The sequence below is a fragment of the Carettochelys insculpta genome, chromosome 32 (genome assembly GCF_033958435.1).
Source record: "Carettochelys insculpta isolate YL-2023 chromosome 32, ASM3395843v1, whole genome shotgun sequence".
In the NCBI taxonomy this organism is placed as follows: domain Eukaryota; kingdom Metazoa; phylum Chordata; order Testudines; family Carettochelyidae; genus Carettochelys; species Carettochelys insculpta.
The window spans coordinates 11,972,815-11,990,980 of record NC_134168.1 but is presented as its reverse complement, the minus strand read 5'-3'; the positions used below and the strand labels follow the sequence as shown (position 1 = coordinate 11,990,980).

General features: G+C 50.5%; 1 protein-coding gene across 1 annotated transcript; it reads left to right on the top strand.

Annotated features, from left to right (window-relative positions):
• Nucleotides 1–3,384: 3,384 nt before the first annotated feature.
• LOC142004961 (olfactory receptor 10A2-like) lies at nucleotides 3,385–17,005 on the top strand. Its single transcript, XM_074982635.1, has 2 exons — nucleotides 3,385–3,706; nucleotides 16,245–17,005. Exons 1-2 carry the CDS (start codon nucleotides 3,385–3,387, stop codon nucleotides 17,003–17,005), a joined length of 1,083 nt encoding a protein of 360 aa, XP_074838736.1.
• Nucleotides 17,006–18,166: the final 1,161 nt, after the last annotated feature.

The window sequence follows — 18,166 nt, the reverse complement described above, 5'->3', positions numbered from 1 at the left end:
AGAGAAATTCCAGTAGGTGTTAGTGAGAAGGGTCCCAACAGGGAGGAAACCAGGACAAATGTTTTAATTTGCAGTCACATTTCTGACATGTCTCCGACCCCATCTCTTTGTCCCCCTACAGATGACCTCTTCCAAGAGCGACCCTGGAGGGAACCAGACCATCTTCGATGTGTTCGTCCTGGTGGGGTTCTCGTACCTTAACGAGCTGCAAATCCTTCTGTTTGTGGTACTTCTGGTCGTCTACCTGCTCACCCTGATTGGGAACCTGCTGGTTATCCTGCTTATAAACCTGAGCCCCTCCCTGCACACCCCCATGTATTTCTTCCTGGTGAACCTGTCTGCCTCGGAAATCTGCTTCACCAGCAGTGTGGTCCCTCAGCTGCTGGCTCACCTCCTGGTGGAGGAAAAGACCATCTCCATTGCAGCTTGTGCTGCGGGGATGTACGTTTTAGCCATCATGGGCCTTACACAATGCTGCCTCCTCGTAGCCATGGCCTACGACCGCTACGTGGCCATATGTCACCCCCTGCACTACACAACCATCATGAGCGGCCGGGTGTCTGCGCTTCTCGCGGGGGCTTCATGGGCTGCTGGCATCTCGGTGGGAGTTCCTCTGACCATGTCAATCTTCAGCCTGCCCTTCTGTGGCTCCAACCGCATCCAACACTTCTTCTGTGATGCTCCAGCAGTGATGAAAATGGCATGTGCCGACACATCAATAATTAAGGCTGTAGTCCGTATGGTGGCAGTTCTGTTCACCCTGTGCCTTTTCCTGTTGACACTCCTGTCCTACGTCCGCATTATCTCCACCATCCTCAAGCTGCCATCGGCGGAGGGAAGGCGTAAAGCCTTCTCCACCTGCTCCTCCCACCTCACGGTGGTGACTCTGTTCTATGGAACGGCCCTCATCACCTACCTGGTGCCCAACACTGGCTCCACTACAGAGAGTGACCTATTGATTTCCCTATTGAATGCAATCGTCTCACCAGCGTTGAACCCCATAATTTACACTCTGAGGAACAAAGAGGTGAAAGGAGCCTTGCGAAAAACTGTACAGAAGAGCAGCTTTTCTCACCACTGGAGAAACTAGAGACTGAGAAGTCGAGTTAATCAGGTTGGGTGGTGGGGGTCCTGGTGAACAGAAATTCATAAACATTTTATTGAACTTCTCACAACTCTCAGTTTCTTTGTTCTTTTGAAAGACTTTGTCCTGTCTGGAAAATGGAAGAGAAACTTTTGTTGCCAATTTACCCCAAAATTTAAAATGTCTCTATTTTTTGAAATTCGAAAGGCAGAACAGTTTCCTCAGATTTATAATTGATTGGGAACCCCCCTGCCCCCCACAAAGGAAAAGGTTTAGTCAAAGTATGGTCCTGACTTTAAACTTTCAAAACTGGAAATGTCAAAGGAAAACAGAGCTTCCAAGGAGAGACGTTTCATTCCAGTTCCACGTCCGCCGGCCATGTCCTTCCCAGGTCAGACTGTGCGAAGCTCTTTTCCTTACTACCCCTTGCTCCCGATGATATCGTGTGGGATGCTGAGAGGGAGAGGGTTGGGGGCCGTCCTGATACTGCAGGAGGATGTGAGAAGGGGTTGGTTGTACCTCCAGATCCACCAGCAATGTATTAGAAGCAACATGGGGAAAACTTTGAAAAGTCCTGCAACTCGTGTTAGTCTGGATCTGCAAAAGCAACGAGGGGTCCTGTGGCACCTTATAGACTGACAGAAATGGATGCATATGAGCTTTTGTGGGCAAAGACCCACTTAATGGAGCACCAGCAGCTGAGGAAGTGGCTCTTTGCCCATGAAAGCTCATGCTCACATATTTCTATTAGTCTGTGAGGTGCCACAAGACCCCTCATTGCTTTAACTCTAAAAAGGGAAATAAGAACAACCCAGGAAATTTCAGACCAGTCAGTTTAACTTCTGTGCCAGGAAAGGACAGAGCAGGTAATTAAGGAATTTACCTGCAAACATCTGGAAGACAATCAGGGGCTGGGGAACAGCCAGCGTAGATCTGTAAAGTACAAGTCATGTCAAACCAATAGGATAGCTTTCTGTGACAGGATAACAAGTCTTGTGGACAAGGGAGAAGGGGAGGACGTGGTGTACCTGTGTTTTAGGAAGGCATTTGATATGGTCTAGCATGATCTTCTTATCAATATACTCGGTAAATACAACTGAGGTGGGGCTGCTGTAAGGTGGGTGCATAACTGGCTGTACAGCCGTTCTCAGAGAGTCGTTATTAATGGTTCACAGTCCTGCTGGAAGGGCAGAACAAGGGGGGCTCTGCAGGGGTCTGTTTTGGGACAGGCTCTGGTCAGTATCTTCGGCGATGTGGATCTGGGCATGGAGAGTGCGCTGCTTACGTCTGTAGGTGATACCAAGCTGGGAGGGAGAACAGGGTCGTAACTCAGAATGATCTGGGCACACTGGAGAAACGGCCTGAGGTCAATAGGGTGAAGCTGAATAAGGCCAAGTGCAAGGAAATGTTGGAAATGCAACAAACAGACAACACGGACTGGAAACACAGAGACAGAGACAAGCGGCTCTTCCATCAGATGAAAATGAAGAACTCCGGGAAACTCACCTTCATATGGACAGGAGAAGACAGTGAACATCACAACTCAGTGACAGTGAGGAGCCCAGAGAAACCTGACTTCAAAGAGACAGAACCAGAGAATCAACCCCTTGAGCACATGAACCAAATGTCCCTGACTCTGCTCAAAGCCCTGAGCAAGGCCAGGTCAGTCGCTGTTATTTACAGAGAAATTTCAGCAGGTTTTAGTCAGAAGGGTCCCAACAGGAAGGAAAACAGGACAAATGTTGTAATTTGCAGTCACATTTCTGATATGTCTCAGACCCAGTCTCTTTGTCCCCCTACAGATGACCTCTTCCAAGGGCGACCCTGGAGGGAACCAGACCATCTCCGATGTGTTCATCCTGGTGGGGTTCTCGTACCTTAACGAGCTGCAAATCCTTCTGTTTGTGGTGCTTCTGGTCATCTACCTGCTCACCCTGATGGGGAACCTGCTCGTTATCCTGCTGATAAAGCTGAGCCCTTCCCTCCACACCCCGATGTATTTCTTCCTGGTGAACCTGTCTGCCTCGGAAATCTGCTTCACCAGCAGTGTGGTCCCTCAGCTGCTGGCTCACCTCCTGGTGGAGGAAAAGACCATCTCCATTGCAGCTTGTGCAGCGGGGATGTACGTCAGTGGCATCGTGGGCCTCACGCTATGCTGCCTCCTCACAGCCATGGCCTACGACCGCTATGTGGCCATATGTCACCCCCTGCACTACACAACCATCATGAGCGGCCGAGTGTGTGCTCTGCTCATGGGGGCTGCATGGACTGTTGGCATCTCAGTGGGAGTTCCTCTGACCATGTCGATCTTCAGCCTGCCCTTCTGTGGCTCCAGCCGCATCCAACACTTCTTCTGCAAATTCCCACTACTGCTGAATATGGCATGTGCCAACATGACACAGATTAAGGGTGTTTGCCGCATATTGATAGTTCTGTTCACCCTGTGCCCTTTCCTGTTGATTCTCCTGTCCTACATCCGCATTATCTCCACCATCCTCAAGCTGCCATCAGCGGAGGGAAGGAGTAAAGCCTTCTCCACCTGCTCCTCCCACCTCATGGTGGTGACTGTGTCTTATGGAACGTCCCTCATCACCTACCTGGTGCCCAACTCCACTACAAAGAGTAACCTGTGGATTTCCCTGTTGAACACAATCATCTGTCCAGTGTCGCACCCCATAATTTACACTCTGAGGAACAAAGAGGTGAAAGGAGCCTTGCGAAAAACTGTACAGAAGAGCAGCTTTTCTCACCACTGGAGAAATTAGACAATGTAATGTCGACTAAGTCAAAATTGGGTGGTGGGGGTCGTGGTGAAGGGAAATTCATAAACATTTTATTGAATTTCTCCCAACGACTCTGAATATTTTTGTTGTTTTGAAAGACTTTGTCCTGTCGGTTAAACGGGAAGAAAAACTCTTCTTGTCAGTTTATCCCAAAATTTTAAATTTCTATATATTTTTTGAAATACAAAATGTCAAATGGTTTCCCTGGATTTAAAGTTCATTGAAAAAAGGAAAGCCCAAAGAAACAGGTTTAGAGAAAGTATGGACCTGATTTTCAAAGGTCAAAATTGAAAATCCCAAAGGAAAATAAAGCAAAAGTGAATCCGAGGGACGGAGGGGGCAGGTTTAGAAAATAGCATAAAAAGAGAAGTAAAAAATAACCTAGGGATGTTCAATGTCTGCAGGTCACCGGGACCTGATGAAATGTCCCGTGGAATACTGGCGGAGCTCAAACGGGAGGTATCTCAGCCTTTCACTTTCACCTTTGAAAAGTCCTGGAAGTCAGGAGAGATTCCAGAAGACTGGAAAAGGGCAAAACTGTTCTCATTGACAAAAAGAGGAAATAAGAACAACCCAGGAAGTTACAGACCAGTCAGTTTAACTTCTGTGCCAGGAAAGATAATGGAGCAAATAATTTAGGAATTCATCTGCAAACATCTGAAAGAAAATAAGGAGCTGGGTAACAGCCAGCATGGATATGTAAGGAACAAATCATGTCCAATCAATCAGATAGCTTTCTGTGACAGGATAACAAGCCTTGTGGACAAAGGGTGGATGTGGTGTACCTGTGTTTTAGTATGGCATTTGATGTTGTCTGGCATAACTTCTTATCAATAAACTAGGCAAATACAACTTAGATGGGGCTGCTGTAAGGTGGGTCCATAAATGGCTGGATACCTGTTCTCAGAGAGTCGTTATTAATGGTTCACAGCCCTGCTGGAAGGGCAGAACAAGGGGGGCTCTGCAGGGGTCTGTTTTGGGACAGGCTCTGGTCAGTATCTTCGGCGATGTGGATCTGGGCATGGAGAGTGCGCTGCTTACGTCTGTCGGTGATACCAAGCTGGGAGGGAGAACAGGGTCGTAATTCAGAATGATCTGGGCACACTGGAGAAACGGCCTGAGGTCAAGAGGGTGAAGCTGAATAAGAACAAGTGCAAAGTGCTCCCCTGAGGAAGGGCCAATCCGTGTCACACCCAGCCGGGGAAGTGGCTGTCGAGGGAGGAGTCCTGCAGAAAGGGATCTGGGCTCAGAGCGGAGCACAAGCTCCAGAGGAGTCAACAGGGTGAGACCGTTGCCAGAAGCGCCAACCTGCTTGTGGGCGGCACTGCCGGGTGTTGGGAGCCAGCCAGGAGCAGCAATTCCTTCCCCCCGCTCTGCGCTGAGCAGCCTCCGTGGGGCTTGTGCCCAGGGCTGGCCCCACATTTGCAGAAGGCTGTGGAGAAGGGGGAGCAGGTGCGGAGAAGAGCACAAGGCTGGTGGAAGGTGCAGAGAACATGAGCTGTGGGGGAGCCGGCCAGACCTGGGCTCCTTTCGCTCAGAAAAGAGAAAGCTCCCAGGGGCCAGGGGAGCGGGTCTCAAGCAGAGAGCTGCAAGGAAGAGAGATAAATGTGGTGCCCCCGAGGCAGCTACCCTGGTCTGAGGCAGGAGCTGAGCGTCTCTGGTGGGGCTGGGGGCAGCTTTCACACCCAGGGCTGCCGGAGGCTCCTGGGCTCTGTGGGGCTGTGGGTGCCCATTGCGCAGCCCCTCGGTCTCTGGGGCAGGCAGCCAGTGCCCCACACCCACCCAGCGGAGCAGGGACCAGACTCCCGAGTGCCGCGTCTGCCAGGGCAGCACTGGTGGGTGCAGCTCCTGGCTGGGGGCCGCGCAGAGACGTCCTGGGGGGACTCGGGAGCCCGAGGGGCGGGGGGTGCAGGAGCTGGGGGAGGTCAGACAGGGGCTGGGAGAGGGGCAGAGCCAGAGGTGGTGCTCGGCAGCACTCGGGACGGGCACTGCCCCTTGGGCTCCTGCCAACATTTCAATTGCTAAACGGGGGGTCCCCATGTGCCCCTCTGGGGTCCGCCTGAACTCCTCCCCCGCCCGCTCAGGCAGCAGGTCTGGGATATGGGGCAGGGTGGGGATGGGTGCTGGGGAGGCAGAGCTGAGAGAGGAACTCGGGTCGGGGGCAGAAAGGAGCTCGGTTTAGGGGGCAGAGGGCGCCCTGGGGCTGAGGGTGCTGCGGGACAGGAGGTGCTGTGGGGCAGAGGGCTCCGTGGGGCAGGGCTGGGGGAACTCAGCCAGCTCTGGAGCAGGTTCACATCCCCACAGAGTCTCTGCGCCCCAGGGCCGACATCGCAGCCGGGGTGTTCTGCCGCTGGGGCCCTGAGGTCGGTGGCACCGGAGCAGTCCCCTCCCACCATGGGGAGAAGGGCCACGCCAGCCCAGCCGGGCAGGGGCACCTCTGTGCCGGGACTGGAGCTGTGCCCTGGCTGTGGAAGCCATTTCTGTCACCGGTGTGTAGAGCAGCACCGACCCTGGGGCTGGGGGGCCAAGTGAGGGGTCTGATGAAAGCTGGAGATGCCCTGAAGCTGGGTGTGACTTGTGTGTTGGTGCCGTGGTCATGTGAGAAGTTACACACATTGGCTCTGTAGCTGTGTTAGAAATATCTGAGTGTTGAGAGTCACACTAGGAGGTGTCACACATACACACACACACACACACACACACACACACACAGAGGACCAGGCTGCTGGGCTAGACACCAGGCTCAAGCGTCGAATACACATATCAGGGATGTGGGGCTTGTCGTCCACAGCAGCCCAAGGGGTCAGGTGGCCTGGGCTGAGCAATGGGGTTGAAATCGGATGCCCAGACGTCCATCCCAGCTGCCATGTGACTGGACTGGGCCGTGCTGGGGAAACCAGCCACCGAGGGCAGTTTCCCACAGCGGCTCACCGGGGTCGGGTGACTCTGAGCCGCCAGTGCCTGTGGGAAGGAGAAAGGACGTTTCCCTCCCTGTGGAAAGCCGTCAGATGCCCTGGCAGTGACCACCTCGCTCCCAGTTTGGGTTCCGGTTCCAGTGCTCCAGCGCCCAGATCTCCAGCCTGCAGGAACTAAGCCAGTGTCCCCAGGGCTCCCGCCCCATGGGGGGTGTTCAGAGACTTTCAAGACATCAGCACAGGACGTGACTGGCTGCATCAGTGGCCGTGGGGGACGTCTGGAATGCGCCACCTCCACCCACTCTCTGCCGGGGTCTGTCTGTCTGTATTAACACACCTGTACTCACTCTCTGCCCGGGTCTGTCTGTCGGTGTTAACACACCTGTACACGTGGATGCTGAAGGCCAGGCCCAGCGTGCTGGTTGGGTGAGAGCCAAGCCTGGATTGACCTGGGGCTGCGGCTGGACCCTTTGGGGCCGGAAGAAGCCGGGTGCAGCTGGTGACCCAGGTTTCAATGACCTCTCCCCCGAGCAGGGGCTGTCGGTCGGGGGGTGGAGCAGCTGGAGAATCTGGGGGTTTGCCTGTGGGGCTTGTGGCTGCCGGAGGGGCTGGCAGAGGTACTTTTGTGGAACAAGCCGGCTGCTCCGCTCTCCCTCCGCACCTCCCTCCTGTGTAACTAACTCACTTCCCGCGGGTCTCGGCCTCCACCAAGACCTGTCCTACCCGACACCCACTGAGTGGGTCTGTCCAGCTGAGAGCCCAGGCAGCTGACAAGGGATCTGAGGGGCATTTAGCAAAGGGTGAGAGGTGCAGAAACATGTGGCTGGAGGAGTGGGATTCCCCCATTCCCACTTTCCACCCGCTGCTGGCGCTGTGCAGTGGGGTCGCTCCGCCTGCGGGCCTGGGGACTCGCCTGGTTCCCGTTCCCATGGCAGGACCTGCTGTCAGGGCAGTTCAGTCGCTAGAGTGAACGGAGCAGCCACAGTCCTGCTCTGTACAACCAGAGTGAAATTCAGATCAATGGTTTTGTTCCTTTTAAACACTTCCTGTCCCACACTGGGTTTGTTCTAACAGTACCAGAGAGAAAGCCGTGCTCGTCTATTTAATGGCAATATTTAATGGTAACTTTAATGGTAGGCTTTGGGTGTACAAACTTCTCAAATGCCTCTGCAAAATACCCTGATACTGCCTGAGTCCATCACTTCTGCCTGTCTTCCTGCTCTTTCCAAATGGGTGATAAGCTCATTCTCACAGTCTGTATTGACTGGACAAACTCACCACAAAACAGGCTGTATCAGCATGTGGCTCTGTCTCACTGGTGCCACATGCCAAAATAAAGCCCCATGTCAAGGCACCCCTGTACTCCTCCTGCAATAACGTGTTCAGGGATGTCGGAAGAGCACGTCCGCTCCCTCCAAAAGCGTATCAAGCCAATAGATGCGTTTCTAAGACCTTGGCCTCTATTTTGGTGCACGTGTCAGGCCTGCCCCCCACTCTGACACTCTGATGGCAGAAATTGGGGTCCCACAAAACCTTACAAAATAACTTCCCTGCAATGCTCTTCTTTAAAAAAAAAAAAAAAAAAAACCACTCCCCAATGTCACAGATGTCCTGTCCCTGGGCTGTAGCTGCCACCACCTAAGTGGAAAGAAAAATCCCTTACCCCAGGAAGACGTACTTGGGATGGCTTCACGTGGGGGTTCCTCTCATTCTCAACCTTCCTTTCAGAGAGAGCTTAGAAACAAGAAGGCTAATGACATACTGGGCTCTTTATTAGGGACAATGCCAGCAGAGCTAGGGAAGAGATTATTCCCCTTTATTTGACACTGGTGATGCCACATCTAATATATTGTGTCTAATTCTGGGTCCCCTCCCATTACAAAAAGTATGTGGGCACACTCCAGACAGTCCGGCAGAGGGCAACCAAAATGATCAGGGGGCTGGAGCACATGATTTACAGGACAATGCTGTGGGATTTGGATTTATTTAGTCTTCAGAAGAGACGACTGAGGGGACAATTGATAGCACCCTTCAAATACTTGAAGTTGGAGTATAAAGAGGATGGCAAGAGGGTGTTTTCAGCGGAGACAGATGACAGAACATGAAGCAATGGTCTCAAATTGTAATGTTGGAGGTGTATGTTGGCTATTAGGAAAAAAAAAAACGCTATTTCCCTCGGAGGCTGGTGAAGCACTGGAATGTGTTACCTAGAGAGGTGGTGGAATCTCCTTCCCTAGAGGTCTTTAAGTTCTGGCTGAAAAAGCCCTGGGTGGGATGATTTAGTCACAGAATCATAGACTCCTAGGGCTGTAGGGGACATCAGGAGGTCATCTAGTCCAGTCCTGTTCTGACCAACGCAGATTAAATTATCCCAGCCAGGACTTTGTCAAGCTTGGACTTAAAAACCTGTAGGGATGGAGATTTCACCACCTTTCTAGGCAGTACATCACAGTGGTTCCCCACCCTCCTGGTGAAACAGTTTTCCTAATGTCTAACATGCACCTCCCACTCTTGTCCCTTGTTCTGCCATCTCACTACTGAGAACAGCCTCTCTCCATCTTCTTTCGAGCCCCCTTCAGGAAGCTGAAGGCTGCTGCCAAATCCCCCCTCACTCTTCTCTTCTGCAACTTAAATAAACCCAGATCCCTCAGCCTCTTCTCATACGTCACGTGTTCCAGTCCCCTCATCATTTCGGTTGCTCTCTGCGGGACCTGCTCCAATGTATCCACATCCTTTCTATACTGTGGGGCCAGAACTGGATGCAATACTCCAGATGTGGACTCACCCTACCCTCTTCCCTGAGCTTAGTCTCACCTGCAAATGTGCTGAGGGTGCAATCCAGCCCCTCTTACAGACCATTAGTAAAGATGGTGAAAACTATCAGCCCCAGAACTGACCCGTGGGACGATCCACTAGAAACCGACCACCAAACAGACATTGAGCCATTTATCGCTACATTTTGGGCCTGACCACCCAGCCAGCTTTCTCTCTACCTTACAGTCCCTGTATCCAATCCATACGTCCTTAACTTATGCACAAGAATTTTGTTCGTCAGGGTTGGTCCTGCTTGGAGCAGGGGCCTGGTCTTCATGAATTCCTGATTTCTCATCCAGCTCTAGTAGTCTATGACTCTATTATTCTTCTGAATATTCTACAACAACTGAAAAAGCGGGTCTTTGCCCACAAAAACTTATGCTCCAAAATATCTATTCATATACAAGGTGCCACACGACTTCTTATTGTTCTCGAAGCTACAGACCAACACGGCTCCCTCTCTGATATTTTTCTCCTGTTCTTTTAAACCCAACTCACGGCCCTTTCAGAGTGGAAGAGTTGGTCCATGGCAGTCAAAGTCATAGCCTGGGCTTTTTGTCTCTTTACAGGAGCAAATGTCCCTTCTGTGCTTCTGAATGGTCTACACCAGGGCTGAACAGAGCAGAGCACAGCTTTTGAGAAATGTTAGGCCGAGGCAAGACGCAGGGATCCACTCGTGCAATGGATAAGTGAGTGACAGGGACCAGGGTGAACTTGGGCAGTAGGTAAGATAGGCCAGGGAAGGCACTGCCTGCCCAAAAAGACCATGGGAAGCCCACCTACTCACTAACCAGAGGCAAGGCTGGGACAACACAGAAAACTCAGCACACACATACTCAGGACGCTGCCTGTGGTGTGTTAATATTTTATTTTATTTTATTTTTTGCAGAGCATTCAGGACACCAGTGTTGAAGGACAGGCAGGGGCACAACCCCTCCTGGGGCTGGGTTCTCTCTCAAATGTGACAGCAGTGCGCACTGTAACAGAGAGACGGCCGTGCTAGTCTATATACGATCTGCACAAAAAAGCCGTCCAGTAGCACTTTAAGGACTAACAAAATCATGTCTGAGGTGATGAGCTTCGTGGGACAGACCCACTTCTTCAGATCTGAAGCCCATCACCTCAGACCTGATTTTGTTAGTCCTTAAAGTGCTACCGAACTGCTCTTTCTTTGTCAGTGCGCATTGATTTGTCTCCTGGCTCTGGCTGAGGAGTGGGGAGGGGTCTCCAAGCAGCTTTTTCACCTCCATCTCTGACCGACGTGCCTCCAGCTTCCATCCAGGGTACACCCCACGATCCATTGTACACAGCCAAGCACTAAGGTACAGCCGCATTTGCTCCAATCCTTCAGACTGAGGCAAACTCCCACAAGCCCTTTCCCAAGCTTTCCAAAACTACAACCCCCAGCTAAGGAAGTGCAGAAACAGATCGACAGAGCCAGACGGGTATCCAGAAGCCACAAGATACATGACAGGCCCAACAAGGAACATAACAGAGTATCACTGGCCATCATACACGGCCCCCAGCTAAAACCTCTCCAGTGCATCACCGGTGACCTACCACCCATCCTGGACAATGATCCTTCTCTCGAACAGAGCTTGGGAGGCAGGCCAGTCCTCGCCTACTGACAGCCTGCCAACCTGGAACAAATCCTCACCAGCTACTATAGACCACAACACAGTAACTCTAAATCTGGAACAAACCTCGCTGCAACAAACCTCGCTGCCACCTCTGCCGACATATCTCCACCCCCGACACCATCACAGGACCCAACACATCAACCACACCATCAGGTGCTCATTCATCTGCACATCTACTCATGGAATATAGGCCATTATGTGCCAGCAATGCCCCTCTGCCATGTCCATTGGCCAGCCTGGTCAGTCTGTACACATGTAATATAGGCCCTTATGTGCCAGCAATGCCCCTCTGCCATGTCCATTGACCAAAGTGGTCAGTCTGTGCACAAAAGAATAAATGGACACAGATCAGACATCAGGACTAGTAACGCACACAAGCCTGCCGGAGCACACTTCAGTCTCCCTGAACACTCAGTCACAGATTTAAAAGTCGCAGTCCTAGAACAAAAAAAACTTCAAAACAGACTCCAAAGAGCAACTGCCGAGCTACAATTCATCTGAAAATTTGACACCATGAACAAAGAATTGAAGAGAGATGGGGAGTGGCTGGTCAACCACAGAAACAGCTTCTCCTCTCTTGATGTTCACTCCTCCCATTAGCTTCTGGACGGGGTCCCTATGACTGAATTCACCTCACCAACTCCGGACTCCCCCTTTTCCGGGAACCTGTATAATTAGACCTCTGGAATCTCCACGACACACATCTGACAAAGTGGGTCTTTGCCCCCTGTCTAAATGCTGGCAAAGAGTGAAGAGTCATTTGGTAGCTTTGACACATGTGCCTGGGCCAGGCAGAGGGATCCTGTCCCCCTCCCACACCCACAGGCCAGGCTGCAGCTGGAGCCCCAGAGCTCCCCACAGCAGGGGCTCAGGCCATTGTACCATGGCCCCATCACTGGTAGTGGACCAGCCTCAGTGTGCCCACCTGTCCCCAGAGCCCAGTCCCACCGTCCCTGAGTGCATCGCTCCTGGGGCAAAGCCCCCCTCAGTATCTAGGGCTGTGGTGGGGAGCTGGCCCGGCACCAGCCTCTACCCCTAACAGCCGGTTCTGGGATTGGGACTGAGACCAGATGGGGACTTGATCCAGCCCCTGAGGTCTTCAGGACACAGTGATGTTTGGCCCAGTGTTACAGATCAGCCCTGGACCCCACAGACCCACACTCAGACGCTGGGGCAGCTCCCACAGCTTTAGGGAACACGATGGGCCTTAGAGAAGCTCCTACCCCCCGGGTGAGCCTTCCCGGCAACTCCCCACAGAGCCTGTAAATAACAGCAGCTGTGAGTCTACGGGGGCAAGTGATGAAATCCCAGAACTCTGGGCGCCATGTTAGGAAATCGGTGTTTTTCCACCCGCTGGTCTGAGACCCAAGACTGGAAACAAAGCGTTCCTGCCCTGCGCTGAAGCTATAAATGGGAGGGACTCAGCTCCTCACTTCCTCTTTGCACTCCACACAAGAGCACTCCTGGAAAGAGCTGAGAAAAAAGGCTACACGGGGGGGAAGGGCTGGACCCGACTAAAGTGATCTCAGGCTGTCTATGGGCACCTGAAAAACCCAAACCGCAAATCAGCTGCAGCTCGTGCCTGGCCATTCTGCCAGTTTCCCGGTATCAGGAGTCAGGGTGAGAACCTGCTAATCCATAACCCGTCTAACTGGGGCCTTATGCTCACTGTGCCTCTTGGTGGGTTTGCCCGTTAACCTGCTTCGATCTGTTTGCTAGCCCAGAAAATCAACAGTTAGTAGCAAGTGAATGTGGGTGTAGTTTAACCTAAGCTGTGTGTCTCTACATGGAATATCGAGGGCAGAATCCCAGCCTGGTCACACACCTGTGGCTAATCCTCTGCACGCAGAGGGAGAGGCAAAGCCGGTTACAAGCTCCTCTGGGTCGGTGCTTTGAGCAGGGCCGGGCAGGGCAGTCGCAGTTCCTAGGCAGGGAGCTGGAGCTTTTCCTTCCTTGGTTACCACCAGAGCTGCTCAGAGACTCTGTGTGTAACTGCAGCTGGGCGTGTCCCTGCCTGAGCGAACACAAAAGAGGACTGGAATGTTGGTCCTGTGGCAGCTCAGGGGTCTTCTTAGCCTCCGTTTGGCACCAGAGAATTCAGACTGAACCGGGAGATTTATCTCCCAATTGGTTTCTCCTTGTGAGTATTTCAATTTTCCTCTTTTTGTAAAATAGACCTGCCAGTGGTCCTTGTTTTCTGTTATTCTAGGAGCTCTGCTCAGCTCACAAATCCCATCGACAGCAAGGTGTCTTGTGGCACCTGATAGACTAGCAGATGTTTTGGAGCATGAGCTTTCCTGGGCAAAGACCTGTTCTGTGGCTCATCCTTATCCTCCAAAATATCTGTTAGTCTATAAGGTGCCCCAAGAATTCTTGTTGTTCTCAAACCTACAGACTAACACGACTCCCTCTGAAATACTTATCCCACGAACAGAGATTTCATTTGAGATTAAAAGGACTCTCTGAATTAATTTCCATTCAGATGAGACTTTCCCTTTCTTCTATTGCTTTTTCTTAGGGATCAGGAATTCTTTGGACTCTGTTATGTTCAGTGTGGAAGCAGTTCTTTTCCATGCAAGGGAATGACAAAAAAATAGCCCAAGATGAGCAATAAAGCCCAGCCAGGCAGTAGGAACGCAGTGCTCCATTTCCTGTGGGCAGTGAGGACTACCAATGGGAGGAATAACTGGAAAATATATGACACAGATTTTTATCTTCGCTCAGAATATCTGAAGGAAGGGTGAGGACGAGGGTGCAGCTGGCACTAGATGATCGATGGGAAAGGTAACACAGCACAGTGACAATGAAGTAATCAGATTTAGAAAAGATGAAGACCTGCTCCAGCATGTGCCAAGTCTGAAAGAACATCACTGCTTGTCCAGCCCCAGGGGAAAGAGAAAAAGTTCAGTAGTTCATGGCAAAACATGCAGAATAAGGAGGAACACACGGATCTCCAGTTTAGAACATGGAGGATCAGATCCAAGGTCCATATACTGCAGTGTCCTTTCTTCTGACAGTGGACAGTGCTCGGTGCCCCAGAAGGAATGAATAGACCAGGTGATCATCAAGGGTTCAGCTACACTACGAACTAACTTCAAAGCTAACTTTGAAGTTGTGCACTTCTCTGAATTGTCCACAGAGAGTCTACACACATTTTCCACGACTTCACAGTTAACTTCGATGTAGGGAGCCCAACTTTGAAGTCTGAAGTAGGGTGTGTGTAGATGCTCTACTTCAAAGTAGCTTACAAAGTTACAAAGTAAGCAAATTTGATGTTATTTTTGTCGAGTAGACACAACCCAAGTGATCCATTTCCTCTCACCCATTCCCAGCTCTGGGAAAGACTGATTTCCATCCGAGCTATTCTCCATGAATCAATCCAGTTTATTTGTTATCGGTGTGTGCACTCCATTATTCACCACATGTGTTTCTTTGCTTGTAGAATTGTTCCAACAAATACAATGGTCTTTCTTCTGTGTGTGTGTGTGTGTGTGTGTGTGTTTTCTAGATTTCTATTTGCACTTCTCTCAGTGATCCTTTTCCGCTCGTGGGGAAGCCAGAGCTGGATCACGTGCATTATAAGTCAGTGGTTATAGCAGCAGGCGATAAGGACTTATCAACAAGTGATACAGGGAAAAACAAGCAGGTGATTGCAGATTTACGGACTCTGATACCTTTGTATTAACATCACGGCTCAGCTACTTCTCTTTAAACATGTATCCATTTTCTTGTTCATAGCATTTGGAGACATAACAGCCTCTCTCTCACACAAACGCACACGCTCACTCTCTGTCTCTCTATGTTATCTCCTTTTGTTGCTCCCTCCTGTTTTCTCTGGGTCTATTTTCATTTTATTTCTCTCTTGAGGAATTTTCGATTTTACGGGGCTCTTAGAAGACACAGGGGTAAATTACAGTTAAATAACAACACTGAGCACTGAGACCCAGGACTGGTGGCTGGAAGGAAATGGATGGGACCACAGGAAACCTGGCTACAACCACGACAAGGGGTCATCCAGCTTCATAAAATCACACCGGGTTATGGATTTTGCCGACTGAAAGAGTTTGGGATTCTAGAGGTTTGACCTGCACTTCACCTGGGCCATGAAATTCCCAGCTGCAGTCGACCCAAAGGCAAAATGAGCACCTGGGCTAAAAACAGCAGTGTGGCCGTCGCAGCCCAGGCGACATGCCCAAGCCCAAGCCAATCTGAGAGCTCAGATAGGGACACAGTGCCTGTCCCACACTGCTGCTTGTGCTGCCCTGTTCTCACCGCTGCTATTGTCAACCCCTCGTTTGCTGATCTGCCCAAGCTGGGAACTTAACCTCCCGGCTGCAGGGCTAGTGGGTCACTCAAAATAGCTTCCACTGCCCAGTGGGGGATTTTTTTATATGTCTTCTCCATTTGGAGAGATGACAGGACCACAATGAAGCTATTTCCAATGCCCGTGTTTGAACTCGGAATAGCTCTCGTTTGCAAGCCAACGATTTCTGAGTTTTGTCTTCTCCAAGTCTCACTGCGGCACAGATACCAGAAAGATGTGTCAGAATCCCAGCCCCACCGTGGGATTTCAAGTGCAGCAGGGGTTGAGGGAAAGAGAAGGGACATGGGTGTAATTCACTGGGTTCCTGTGCTCTTGTTCTGACCATATTGGAAGCTCAGCCTGTGTCTTCCTTTGACTCTTGACAACTTCATTGTTGCAGTGGAGAGAAGCTGTGATGTGAGGTTTCTGCCAGTACAGCTGACAGCACAGCCTGACCGTGCGCGCTCCATCAGTACTTCATGGTTTTCTTTTTGCAGATACGCACCATGGAGAAAGCAGAAGGAAGAAATCAAACAGTCATCGTGGAATTCATCCTCTTGGGATTTGGGAATGGCCCTGAGCTGCAGCCCCTTCTCTTCCTGCTGTTTCTAGTGATCTACATTGCAACTGTGGCTGGGAATGGCCTCATCATTGCGCTGGTCGTGTGTGATCAGCACCTTCACACCCCCATGTACTATTTCATAGGGAACTTGTCCTTCCTGGAGATCGTTTACACCTCCACCTTCTTGCCCAGGCTGCTGGCCAGTCTCCTGACTAGGGACACACCCATTCCTGTTAAGGCTTGTATTGTGCAATTGTGTTTCTTTGGTTGCTTGTCCACTGTAGAACCTGTGCTGCTGTCGGTCATGTCTTACGACCGGTATTTAGCGATATGCCATCCCCTGCGTTACCCTGCTCTGATGAACGGCCGGGTGTGTGGCCAGCTAGTGGCAGGGTCCTGGATCATCAGCTTTGGGTTCTCCATAATAGGAAACTCTTTCTTGTGGGAAATGCCATTCTGTGGTTCCAAAGAAATTGAGCATTTCTTTTGTGATTATGCACCCATCATAAAGCTGTCCTGTGAGGACACCCGCACTGTGGAACTCCTGATATCTGTTGTTGCTGCCATTGGGTCACTTGCACACTTGCTGCTGACTCTGACGTTCTACAGTTGTACCATCGCCGCCATCCTGAGAATCCCGTCCACCTTCGGGAGGCAAAAGGCCTTTTCCACCTGCTCCTCTCACCTCATTGTGCTGACCGTTTTCTATGTGTGCGTGATCAGTGTCTATGTGGTTCCAACAGCCAACACGCCCAAGGCCCTACAGAAAATGTTCTCTGTCTTCTACATCGTCCTGACTCCCTTGATCAACCCTGTCATCTACTGCCTCAGGAACAAGGAGGTCCAACAGTCCCTGCGGAAAGGGATTGGTAAAGTGGTTGCTTTCAGAAACCAATTGTCATGAGTGAACGTCTGTAATGGGGTAAAACCAGGGAGGGGGGTTCTCTGTTGGGGTTCTCTGTTGCTGTTTCAATATTTTGGAATTTTGTTTTTCCAGATTTTTTTTCAATTTCTGCCTCAGGGGGAAAAGGACCATTTGCATCCTTAATAACAGCTTTACCTCCTTTTCTTTCTTTCTCTTTTTCTTGGGATTCTTCTGTCCCAGGCGCAGGATTCTGCACTTCTCCTTGTTGAACCTCATCAGATTTCTTTTGGCCCAATCCTTCCATTTATCCAGCTCACTCTGGATCCTATGTCTGCTCTCAAACTTATTTACCTCTCTCCTTGCTTGGTGTCATGCACAGACTTTCTGAGGGTGCAATCCCATCCCTCATCGAAGTCATTAATAAAGGTGTTGAAAAACAGCAGCCCCAGAACCGAACCTTGGGACACTCTGCTTGAAACCAACCACCATCCAGATATTATGCCATTGAGCACTATCTGTTGGGCCTGACCATCAGGCCAGCTTTCTATCTCTCTTATAGTCCATGGATCCAATTCATACCTGCTCAACTTATGAGCAAGAATGTTGTGGGAGATTGTAACAGAAGCTTTGCAGAACTCAAGGTACATCACATCCACTGACTTCCTCATATCCACAGAGCCATAGAAGATCGTCAGATTGGTCAGACAGAACTTGTCATTGGTGAATCCATGTTGACTACTTTCAATCACTTGTCCCTCATTCACGTGCTCCAAAATGGATTCCTTGAGGATCCCCTCTGTTATTTTCCTAGGTACTGAGGTAAGGCTGACCAGTCTAAAGATCCCTGGATTTTCCTTCTTTCCATTTTTGCTTGAGGCATTACACTGAAAGCCTTGGTGAATAACTGAAATGGTCTCAGAAAACGCTAAAGGATCTATCCATGCTCTAGATAAGTGGCTTTTGGCAGAAATGGAAGGAGGCACTTATATTTAGCTTATTGAAGTAAATTGTAGGCAATAACTTATTAGCAGTCTAGACATTAAGACAATTTAAATACACAGATTAATTAATCATGGAAACAATTTCCAGTGGCTCATGGTGGATTCTCCATCATTGGCAAGTTTTAAAACAAGATTGGATTTGCTTCAAGTTCTCCTCTAACTCAAAAGGAATTATTCTGGGGAAGTTCACTGGCCAATG